The sequence below is a fragment of the Symphalangus syndactylus genome, chromosome 10 (assembly GCF_028878055.3).
Source record: "Symphalangus syndactylus isolate Jambi chromosome 10, NHGRI_mSymSyn1-v2.1_pri, whole genome shotgun sequence".
NCBI lineage: Eukaryota > Metazoa > Chordata > Mammalia > Primates > Hylobatidae > Symphalangus > Symphalangus syndactylus.
In genome coordinates, this window is record NC_072432.2 from 114,969,759 (window position 1) to 114,982,292 (window position 12,534).

The following is a 12,534-nucleotide window of genomic DNA, read 5'->3' on the forward strand; positions in this document are numbered from 1 at the left end:
TGAACTCCTGGGCTCAAGCAGTCTTCCCACCTCAGCCTCCTGAAGTGCTGGGATTATAGGTGTGAGCCACTGTGCACAGCCTCCATATGTGTACCTTTATACTCCCAGTTTTCCAATGTATTTGAATCAATTCAGACTAAACTAGCAACATACGAGTTCTAGTTGTTCCACATGCTAACTAACACTTGATCTTGGCTTTTTCATTTTAGTCGTTTGTTTCATTTTGTTTTGTTTTTCTGAGACAGAGTCTCACTCTGTCGCCCAGGCTGGAGTGCAGTGGCAGGATCAGTGGCAGGATCTTGGCTCACTGCAACCTCCACCTCCTGGGTTCAAGCGATTCTCCTGCCTCAGCCTCCCGAGTAGCTGGGACTACAGGCACATGCCACCACATTCAACTAAGTTTTGTACTTTTAGTAGAGACGGGGTTTCATCATGTTGGCCATGCTGGTCTCAAAACTGCTGATGTCATGTGATCTGCCCGCCTCAGCCTCCCAAAGTGCTGGGATTACAGGCATGAACCACCACGCCCTGCCTCATTTTAGTCATTCTAATGGCTATCTCATCGTGATTTGAATTTACATTCCCTGATGATTATTGAGGTTGCATGCCTTTTCATTTGTTTATTGGGTGCTTGGCTTATTCTCTTGTAAAGTACATAAACAAGTATTTGGCACTGACTTGGTAAACTTTTTCCTTAAAGTGAGTTTAAAAAATAGTGTGCATTTATAAACATTAAAAGAGCAAGCGAGTTTGCCCGGTGAACTCTATTGTAGTAAGTAACTTTTGAGAGGTCTACTGATACATCTATAAACCAAGATGACTTTGGCCACCATGATTGCCTTTCATATAAATTTATAAACAAGAAGAAACCTTGAATATTCGTTTCAGGCCACTAAAGCTAACAGCATTGGTAAGAAAAAAGAAAATAAAATTAGTAATAAATGCAAACGTAGTTTTCGTATTTGTTTTTTTTTTTTTTAGCCTTGGGAATAGTTTTTTGTCTGTTTGGTTTTGTGAATTGTTCTATGAATTCTGATTGGTAACAGAATCAGCTGTTAACTAGTAAAATGTTACTAATGTGAAGAGTTAATTTAGGAAAAGAATGTAGCTTAAATTGCCCTTTTAAAAAATGCCTATCTTTACAGTTGTTAGGATTTTTTTCCTGCTTACAGAGGAATATGTGGTTGTGGTCAAAATTTCCAAGATTACAAAAATTGAAAGTCTCTCATATTCTCACCTCCCAGAGACAATTAAGTTTGGTTTGTATTCATCTAGGTTTTCTTCTATAAATTTACTAACATGCATCACAAATGATAATATACTCAACATACTGTTTTGCCATTTACCTTCTAACCTAACAATAATCTTTGTTACTGAATTTTTAAAGTTTCTTTTATGATCTCTGATAATTGGATACTCAATTATTGACTATAAGAATGCCTTATTAAATAGATTAAAATGTAATTTTTATGTCAGTTAACCTTCTAGGTCCTTAAAATGGTTCATTTTCTGGCAAGGTTCAGTATAAATATTTTAATTTACTCAACACAGTGTTTCCCAGTACACAGAAAAATTGCAACTAAGGGGGATTTAAATTAAAAGGGTTTGTGAAAAGGGTGAAAGTGGCTTGGGTTTTCGGCAATTCTTTTTATATTTGTGGCATTCGAATTATGATAATTCAGCTACAAAACTGGTAAATCTACTCTAACTTCACTGGAACTTCTCTGTGTTGTGCCTATATTTTGTAACATGATGGCAGCTTCTGCTCATCTCAGATGGCTGGGTGGCAGTCAGGTTAAGAATGTGCTCTTCAGAACACCTGTGGATCTGACTGGTCACCCAACGATTATGCTTATGTCTAGTTCAGTACTCAGTATTATTGGGAGTGTCATTGACTCCTTCCTGAAAGCAAGAATCCTAGTCTCTGATTGGAACTCTCCATGTGGATTTTTTTAAGCAGTGAGGCTAATTTAAAAGTATAGACCGGGCACGGTGGCTCACGCCTGTAATCCCAGCACTTTGGGAGGCCAAGCCAGGCAGATCATGAGGTCAGGAGTTCAAGACCAGGCTGGCCAATATGGTGAAACCCCGTCTTTACTAAAAATACAAAAAATTAGCCGGGCGTGGTGGCACGCACCTGTAGTCCCAGCTACTCAGGAGGCTGAGGCAGGAGAATCGCTTGAACACAGGAGGCGGAGGTTACAGTGAGCTGAGATCGCACCACTGCACTCCAGCCTGGGTGACAGAGTGAGACTCCATCTCAAAAAAAAAAAAAGTATAACCATTGGGCTATTTAAAGAGCAATACTATACAAATAAAGTAAAATCTGAGGTATTCTGCCTTGTGGAGTAATATAACATCTAATGTACAAACAAAATCTTTATTTTCCCCTAATCTAGAGGCACCTTGTCAGACAAATTATTATATTCTAAGGTCTGTAATCTCAACAAATCTTGCCTTATGTTGAAATAAGAATAACTTAGCTGCATATCCTCTATCCAAGTTGAATAGACTAAAATACTGGTGTTGCTAGATATTAAAAGAAGATGCATTCTTTTAATACCTTCATCGTAATTATTGTTGGTGAAGTCGGTCTGGTTCTAGGTTTGGGAATTAATCCTCTTGAGTTTCTTATACTAAAAAGCAGTATTTTGCTAGCTGAAGATCACCTTTCACTTTTATAAAGCATTTCACCAAATGTGCTTTTCTATTCCAGCGAGACAAGCAGAAGTTTCCCCATGGATTATAGGCAATTTTTCAGGAACAGAAAACAGACATTCTTCTCTGGAGAATTTCTTCTGACCAAAGTGGCATCACAGAATAGATATCCTTAATAAGAACTGGCAAATAGGAAAACATTGGACATAGATGTTATCATGCCAAGGAGACTGCTGTGGTGTGTAGTCGGCCACCCTTAGTGTGAAGTACTAGTTGTTATAGCTAATCAAATAATGGTAGGATAAATTATTTTATGCTATGCCAAAAAAAAGATGATTCAAAAGAACCTAACCATTAGATTTGTTTTGGAAATGCTGGTAACTAAAAAAGCATAAATGTTAATGTCTCATTCCTCTCTCCTTCATCGGTAGTGTGGGCAACCCAAAGAAAATGACCCTGTTTTTCAGATATTTCCACTAATTGTTTGGGAAAACAAAATTGTTTCCCATTTGTTCTTCTGGGAACAAAAAAAAATGGAGCTGTCATTCTTCAAACTGTGTAAATGGTCAAATTGCGTTTTTGTTTTTTAAACAGTCTTGTTTCCTGAGCTGAGAACTCATTACCAGACTTACCCTGCAGTATGTTTTGTCTGCTAAATTAAAGCAAATCAAAACAAAACAACAACAAAAAGCCCACCATAACCTGCATGTAGGTTTTTAGCAGTAAGGAACTACCCGTGACAGATGCTTAGCCATTGTCATGTGTCTTGTTTATTTGTTGTAATAAACAAGAGTTGCAGTGGGGGAACCACGGGAACTGATTGATCAGACTTTAAGGAGAGCCATTATACTGTAAGCATCAGGACTGTTTAGGGAGTGTCTGTTCAGGATGTTGGAAAGCTCAAAGTGTGTGATGGCTGTGGAGGTTCTGAGGCTGCTGCTACTCCCCAATACCTGATGCCAGGTTTTATAGCAGCTTACGTTTTAGTTACAGTGTCTTTCTCTTGATGTCTTTCTTGTTACCTATTTTCCTAAATAATTTTTTCTTTTTTTTTTTTTAAGGGAATCATTTTATGGGGGGGCGGGGAATAGATTTCAGTGTTGAAACAAAACCTTGTGAAGGAGATTTAATGCCTTGTTTAGGAATGTGAGTGGTTATAATTAAACTGATTCAATTCTCAATAAGGTCTTGAGCAGTACTGGCAAGCATAAAAATGGCTTTCGCATGTATTTTATGGAATGTATGTAATTAGCCTTATTTTCTACTTGTGTTCATAAGCCATGAGAATAAACTAAGGTACTACTTGTAGAACTTTATTGCTTGAGATCTGACTTCGCAATTGCGATTTTCTCTGTGCTTTTGAATTGAAGAAGATATTAAGTGGGACCCCTGGAAGTCAGAAACAAGTTAAACATAAGCCTAATCAAAAGTCCCAAGATGTTTCAAAAGATGGTTTGTTTCGTTTTAAGGGCAGGGTTGTTGTTTTGTTCTTTTGGGGGCTGTCTGAAGTAAAACTGATGATCTTAGGGCGTCAGTATTCATCGTTCTTGTTTCCTTTCAGTTAGTGTTAGAAATTTATTAATCAGGTTGAGTAAAATATGAATCCTGCCCCAAGGGCTTTCCTACTTAGTGGGAAAGCTGTGATTTATAAAGACACAGTGTAATGAAATAAAGTGATAATGAAAAGCCTTGGGCAGACTGGCTGTGTAATATATGTTAGGCAATTTACACAGGTTGGTTTAATTATTATTATTTTTGTTCTTGTCAGAATTGTCCTTTCTAATAGTAGGATCTCTCAAACTATCCTTGCTGCTGGTGAAAATAGGCTCCAATTTTTTCTTAAAGTCCAAACCATTCCTTTAAAGGCTAACAGTTGTTTACTCTCCACTTCAGTCAGTGAAAGGTGATATTTAAGTATAGTCTTAACTAGCTACTTTCCTCTTTGCCTTTAAACACCACATTAAGTGCAAGTATATATGCATCCCTGTGGGTTTTTGACCAAAGCACACACCCGTCCCTTTCCTGCCTCCCTGGAACTGGTTCAAGATTTGGAGAGAAGAGTTTGCTTGTGGGTGTTTCCCTTGTCTTATCTCTGAGTAAGCATATGCTAGGGTTGAATTTATTTTGACGCTTTCATTTTAAATTTGGAACCGAAGTAAGAGTTTAAAGTGCAACAGAAGAGAGTCTGCTGAACTTTAGACATGAGGGATCCAGGGAGGAAGGTGCGTAAATACATCCTGAAGCTTTCTCTAAAGGTTTTCTCATACAGGTGACCATCTTTACGCATATACATTATTGTAAGCTAATAACTACTACTCAAAGGAATATTTAAAGCTATATGAAAATGTATGTGGTACTTATATCATGTTTATGTGCTTAATTTTAGTAGCCATGCCTCTAGTATTTCACACTTTTTACGTTAATAGCAGAATAAGTAAATTCTGAATTTTTATTTCAAAGCCTTTTAGGAAAGCTTAGGAGGCTGGGTATTTGCAAGGGGAAAAATGTATCATGTATGATTGATCTTCAAGGGAATGATGAATAAGTATATAGGTATTTTAAGCATTTTATCATTTGTCTTCTATAGCATCAAATAAAGAAACCTATAAATGGTTATTAGGTGAATGTTACCCAGGTTCTCCTCAGTTCAGAAGCAATTCTTTCTTTACTGATTATTATTTATCTTTGTTTATTAATTTTAAGCACAGTTGCTTACATTGGTAGTAGGCTGAACTGATTTCTTTCCTGACTGATCTTTTCCAGAGCCTGGCCCAACTAGAGAATCTGTGCAAACAGCTGTATGAAACCACAGACACAACCACTCGACTCCAGGCAGAGAAAGCCTTGGTTGAATTTACCAACAGCCCCGATTGCCTGAGCAAGTGCCAGCTACTCCTCGAAAGAGGAAGTGTGCGTAAGATCTGAAAATCCTAAAGGATAACGGGCACTTAGGAAACTTTATTCTGGTTCTCTGTGTAGGAATGGCTTGGGATAGCTTCTGTTCGCTGATTTTTCTAGGTGTCCCTGACTTATTTTCACTTTTAAGAAGTACCATACCTACCAGGTTGGCAAAACGGCCATACAGTCTCATCAAGAAAATCTCTTTGAACATGCATTTCTGTTCTGCAATTTTTCATCCTAAATTTCCAGAACTTGTTTTCTGCTTTTACATTTAAGTGCCACATCCTATCCTTTCCAGAATAAGATAGGACTGTAGATAAATGACCTTTTTATTTATTTATTTATTTATTGAGATAGAGTTTTGCTCTCGTTGCCCAGGCTAGAGTGCAATGGCGCGATCTTGGCTCACTGCAACCTCCACCTCCCAGGTTCAAGTGATTCTCCTACCTCAGCCTCCCGAGTAGCTGGGATCACAGGCATGCACCACCAAGCCTGGCTAATTTTGTATTTTTTTTAGTAGAGACGAGGTTTCTCCATGTTGGTCAGGCTGGTCTCGAACTCCTGACCTCAGGTGATCCGCCCACCTCATCCTCCCAAAGTGATGGGATTACAGACATGAGCCACCACACCCGGCCAATAAATTACCTTTTTAATCCAAAGTCCTAGTACAAGGTCCTCAGTCTTCTCTGTGTTTTGTGTCCTCTCTGCCACAGCTGCTGTTTATTGCCTTACGAGTCCAGGAACAGTGACCTTGACAATGAAATTACAGGAGATTGTAGGATTTTAAATGGAATTAGAACCTCCTCCAGCTTAAAAATGGCATTGCAGTGATCAAAATAATGTTCCTGAGATATAATTTGATAAAATCACTATCTTTGGCAAGATGGAAGTCTTGGGAAGGGTGGGATACCCCCAGGGTCCCACGAAAGGGCATCTTGAGAGGCAGATCCCAGCTAGACTTCAGCAGCAAGCACTGGCCTTCTTTTGATAAAGTGGCAACGTAAAGTGCAGTCCTCATATTTTTCCTAATCCTCAAACAGCTTCCCAGTCATGCTTACCTATATTACGCTCTTTCACAGATGAAAGAGAAGACACCAAGAAAAGGCACATATATTAGCCATCATTCTTGTGTGTGTGGAAAAAGGTGAAAATAGAAATGATAATGCCATGTGGTATTCTGAACAACAGTAATCCCTAAAGAATTGGTTAATCAAAATTTGCTTTCCAAAAAGTGTCCTTAAGACTGGAATGAAATGTGAAAAAATGAAAGTTAATTGGTTGAGAGGATAGAATTCTAGTTGACTTTATTTTTGACTTTTTATTAGTATTATAATATTGTTTATACAATAAATAGAACAAATTATAATTGGTTGAAATTATCCCTTAGTAGCTGAGGGATATAACTTTTTCCCCAAATATCTGAATGATACAAAGTCATGGTCAGAGACTGTGTGGTGGTCTGTTCTGTTTTACTCACATAGTGTTTTATATATTTCTCTTAAATCACTTGGTGTTTGGATTGATGCACTTGTATTTGTCCTGTGGGAGATGCCCAGCTAGCTCTGCCAGCTAACTCCTGCTGGAGCGACAGTATAGTCTCTCTCACCACTAATCTTAAATTTTTATACCTGGGGGTATCATGTAATATTAACATAAATGGATAGTCTGAGGGACTACCATCATAAGGACTTTCTGTGTCATGGAAAATTGTCCTTGACCCTTGATTAAAATACTTTAATACTTGTGAGCCTGTTCCTGTTTTATGGCATTGTATATAATATAGCCACATGGAGGAATTCTTCCATGGCTCCTTAGGCATTTTGATCAAATGGAATGCTTTGAGTCTCCATAAGGTTAAAACTCGTTAAAGCCACATTTGAGAATGTGATAAAGCTATTCCATTGCTTAAGGCATAATTTTTCTTTCTCACAAATAACCTTAAGTTTACTTTTAAACTATCATATACATTCCCCAGCACAATAGCTGATTGATAGCTGCGCTGATGGAAAGATACAATTTAGAGATTAACTGTACAGCATAGTGTGGTGGTTTCCCCTAATACTTTTCTTTTTTCCCCAATGTCATGCCATAGAAATATTTTGAGGTGAAACTGTTTGAAATATTATAACAGATAATGAGGGGAGATTTCTTGGTTTAAATGAGGGGAGAGATTTTTTCTAATCTCTATTTTTCTGAAAAGATGCCCTCTAGTGTCTGTCCCTCAGAGTGAAGCAGATATCTGTATTAGATTCAGCTTGATGAGACTGTTCACTTTATCTTCCCTGTTGTTCATTGTTGAAGTCAGCTAAATAAACTTATGCTATGTGGTTCATTTTCCCTCAGACCAACAGACCCTCTAAAATCCAGAGGATCAAAGCTGCCAAAACTGATTGCCTTTTCTTGAATCTGAGCACAGATCTCCAAGTTAAAAACCTTGTGGCTGGCTTGCTCAATACAATTTTAAGTCCTTTTTCCCTCTCTTTTCACAGTCCTCTTACTCCCAGTTACTGGCAGCTACATGCCTTACCAAGCTTGTATCACGCACAAACAACCCCCTACCATTGGAACAGCGAATAGATATTCGTAAGTGGAGAATTTTCTGTTCTGTCTTGAAGAAAATAGTTTGTTTAGTGATATGCTAGTAATAGTCAAATGTATGTGTTTGTTCAATGATATGCTGAGATTGCTAACCATACAAAATGTCTAGAATCCAGTTTGTTTCCAGAATTTGGGGCTTATGAAAGTGAAGGGCCCGACGCAATTACTTCTGGATAAAGCCTAAGTCCTCCCTTTTGTTAACGGGAGATTTCTTTCATTCATCTCTTCTTTACTGCCACTAATAACTAAGAGAAACATTGTTAATGATTTTTAATTCTGTTTAGACCATGTTCTTTAGCTACCTAGGGATAGAGTCAAAGCGGCTATACTGCAAATTCTTCATGTGACAAAATTCTGAATTAGAACACCTACTAATCTTAAATTTGAAGTCCCATTTGGAACAGTAGCATAAATAATTAAGACAGTTTGGGTTAAATAGTCTAAATTTATAATTTCTTGGCCATTTAGCATATCTAAAGATATACACCCTTTTCTGGCAGAGCTTTCTATTATGTGGATTGATTTTGTTTGTTGTTTTTTTTTAATAGGGAACTATGTGCTCAACTACCTTGCCACTCGGCCGAAGTTGGCTACTTTCGTGACACAAGCACTTATTCAGTTATATGCCAGAATCACAAAACTGGGCTGGTTTGACTGTCAGAAGGATGACTATGTCTTCAGAAATGCAATCACAGATGTCACAAGGTTTTTACAGGTACCGTGTATATATTTGATGTAATGGGAATGGGAGAACCAGCATATACATATACATAAAGACACACACACACTCGCTTACACTTTTATCTACTTTTTAAACATGACACAAAATAGAATTATTTGATATATTCTCTTCTGCATGTTTTTTACCCTTAATATGTCTTGCTAGTGTTTGCATGTTGGCAAAAACAAACCATGTCTCAGTCTTTCAAATTCCTACATATGGTCCCAAGCAAAAATATGATTAATTAATTAGTTAATATTTTATAGATGGGCATTTCTTTCTTTTGAGTGTTAAATTAATACTTCAGTGAATAACCCAGTACATATATTTTGAATAAGTGTGTTTGTAGGGTCAGTTCCTAGCCTTGGAAAGATATTTCCAAGTTATCCTCAAAAAAGTTATACAGCATGCACTTCATAATGATGTTTTGGTCAACAGTAGACTACATATACAACAGCAGTCCTGTAAAATTATAATGGAGCTGGAAAAAAAATGGAGCCTAGTGATGTTGAACTGTCTTAATGTCGTAGCACAATTTATTTTTTAAGTAAATTTAGTGTAGCCTAAGTGTACATATTTATAAAGTCTGTAGTGGTATAGAGCAATGTCCTCGGCCTTCACATACACTCACCACTCACTGACTCACCCAGAACAACTTTCAATCATATAAGCTCCATTCATGGTAAGCGCCCTATACAGGTGTAGCTTTAAAAAAAAAAATCTTTTATTCTGTATTTTTACTTTATCTTTGCTATGTTTAGATACACAACCACCATTGTTATAGCTGCCCACAGTATAGTCACGTGGTGTACAAGTTTGTGCCTAGGAACAATAGCCTGTACCCTACAGCCTAGGTGTGTAGTAGACTGTACCATCTAGGTTTATGTAAGTACACTCTATGATGTTAGCACAACAGTGAAATCCTCTAATAACACATTTCGTAGAACGTATCGCCATCATTAAGTGACTCATGACTGTATCTACTTCCACAAACAGTTGATAAGAGGACTTGCTTACCTCAGCCCTGGAAGCTAAACTTTGAATTTTTCCAATTTAATAGGTTAAAAAAATTGGTATCTTATTGTTCGGGTTATGAGTGAGACTGGATAAATTTTGATAGGTTTATTTATTGCTTGTATTTGTTTTTCTGTGAACTTCTATTTATATCTTAACCACATTTCCTCAGATTCTTTAACTTTTGCTTATTGTTTTATGCCGTCTCTTTGTAAAATGTGTTGCTTACTTGTCATTTACTTTAGTGATGTGTTTTGCAATTTACCTTTTTAAAATGTATATGCTATAATGCTTCTGGAAATTTTTTTAATGTAAAAGTTTTAAATTTTGATGAAGTCAGATTTGACAATCTTCCTTTGTGGTGACAGTTAGGTTTTATGTCCAGCAAAACAACAGTTTTAAACTATGATTCCTTGCTGCCTTGTCTAGGCAGTTTTACTAATGACACAGGAACCCATCATTCGAAAGTATGAGTGCATTCCAAATGCCAAAACCGAGCACACATGACAACTCTTTCTACCTTATGCTTTTTTTAACCAGGATAGTGTTGAATACTGCATCATTGGTGTCACAATTTTATCTCAGCTAACCAATGAAATTAATCAAGTAAGTGCTACAGCCTTCCTCATTGAAGTAAGTGCCATATTTTTTCTTAGTATTGGTGTTTTCTGCTGTGTGTGGGATGATCTTTTTTGGCAGTAGTGTGCTTTTGCGGTAAGTGATTAATGCCCTTTTGAAATAAAATAGTTCCATTGGGTTTTCCTCTGTAATTGCAACTCACCTCACTTTTTGTCGTGTTTCCTTCTGTCTCCAGGTTGTTTTCCCCTTTTCCATCTTAGCTTTTTTTTTTTTTTTTTATTGGTACTAATTTTCATTTTAGAGATAAAAGCGATCCCAGCACTTTGGGAGGCCGAGGCAGGCGGATCACCTGAGGTCAGGAGATCAAGACCAGCCTGGCTAACGTGTTGAAACCCCGTTTCTACTAAAAATACAAAAAATTAGCCGGGCGTGGTGGCATGTGCCTGTAGTCCCAGCGACTTGGGAGACAGGCAGGAGGATCGCTTGAACCCAGGAGGTGGAGGTTGCAGTGAGCCAAGATCGCGCTATTGCACTCCAGCTTGGGCAACAAGAGTGAAACTCCATCTCAAAAAAAAAGAAATAAGCGAAATACTACTTACTGCCTTGCCCGTGAAAGAGAATGACTTCAAAAAAGAGACCATAAATGTCGACCTTTTGTGTGCCCCTTCTGCTCCTATATACCTTAAATTTTTTAAATGGTCATTGATGCCACAGAATACTACAGAGGAAACACCAGTGGCTTTCTTTTGCCCTGGCTATATTTTAGTCATTTACTTTTTTATCCAGCTAAAAATTTGTGATTATAGAACAGGCCCGTATCAATATTAGTTATAACATCTCACCCTTAAGTTGGAAGCATATTAATGATATTAGCATTACTGTTGCTATTGCTCATAATTCTGCAGACATTTTTATTAACCCTGAGAAATCTTAACTGTGAGTTGGTCCTATTTCAAATGTGTTAGCTTAGAGTCTGTGAAAATTGGGAGTCCATGTTGTGTTCTCTTGCCACATGCAATCCCCGTTGTGATCAGTAATTACCAAAATAATAACAGCTTACACTTTTGAGTGATTACTGTTACCACCATTCTAAGCACTTTATAGTAACTAATTGTATTCTCAGAAGAGTCATATGAGGTAGGTACTGTGTTTATCCCATTTTCTGGATCAGGAAACTGAGGCACATAAAGATGAAATCATTTGCCTAAGGTTTCACAAGCAACGGATGTGATTCAAACCCAAATAGTATTATTCTAGGGCCTGCGTTCTTAACAACTAATGTACTATTTAACCACTCTTATCTTTGCAGCAGAAGAGCAGATGCATTAACTAAGGATAGAGATTGTGGACTTAATGTTTTCCCCTTTGAAGTTTGGCCCCACAGAGTACATAAATTTTGATATATGTATAATAAAAAACTTTTCAAGATTTTACTTTTCTAAGAAAATGATGAAATTTTGTGTAGCATTTAGTGTGTAATCATTCTCTGTATTATGATCAGTATAACAGATTACATGATACATAATCTAGCAAGACCTTTATTATCTAAGACACATGATAACACAATGACAGAAGCAAGAATTGAAGAATATTTTAAGCCTATAAATCATTTGAATTTTCCTTTGTTTTGTGATTGTCAAATTCAAAAAAGAAAGTATATTTCTGTCACTATTCTTACTTAGAACCTAGAAATAAAATTAAGAAGACTTGATTGTCAGTAATCTTGCTGCCTTACACTTTAATGTGGCAAAAACAAAAGGAGTCTCCTCTTGGATGAATTGATCAGTAAACAGAAGAGATTTAAGCTTTCAGTACATGGTTAGACTGAAAATACTCCTGATAACTTTGAAGTTATTTTATTCCACATATTGAGTACCTACTGTGTGTCAGGACTAGGAGCATATTAAAGAAGTAAAAGATTTAGTTCTTAGCCACAAAAACATAATTTAGCTGAAAAGACGAGAACAGCGAAAATAAGAGACCAACACAACCACTTAAATTAAGTTTTCACTTCTGGGGTATAGACAATATGTTGAAATAGGTTAGAAAAGGAGGCGAATATT

General features: G+C 37.0%; 1 protein-coding gene across 3 annotated transcripts in view; it reads left to right on the forward strand.

The window, feature by feature from the left end:
- The window catches only part of XPO7 (exportin 7), an 85,673-nt gene that overhangs the window by 39,943 nt on the left and 33,196 nt on the right, over positions 1-12,534 (forward strand). Inside the window, exons 2-5 of one of the 3 annotated variants that reach the window (XM_055295564.2) lie at positions 5,422-5,568; positions 8,049-8,142; positions 8,706-8,872; positions 10,433-10,525. In XM_055295564.2, the coding sequence (XP_055151539.2) occupies positions 5,422-5,568; positions 8,049-8,142; positions 8,706-8,872; positions 10,433-10,525 (501 nt within the window). The remainder of the gene's footprint in view (positions 1-5,421; positions 5,569-8,048; positions 8,143-8,705; positions 8,873-10,432; positions 10,526-12,534) is intronic. The other 2 variants (XM_055295565.2, XM_055295567.2) reach the window with 2 other exon arrangements.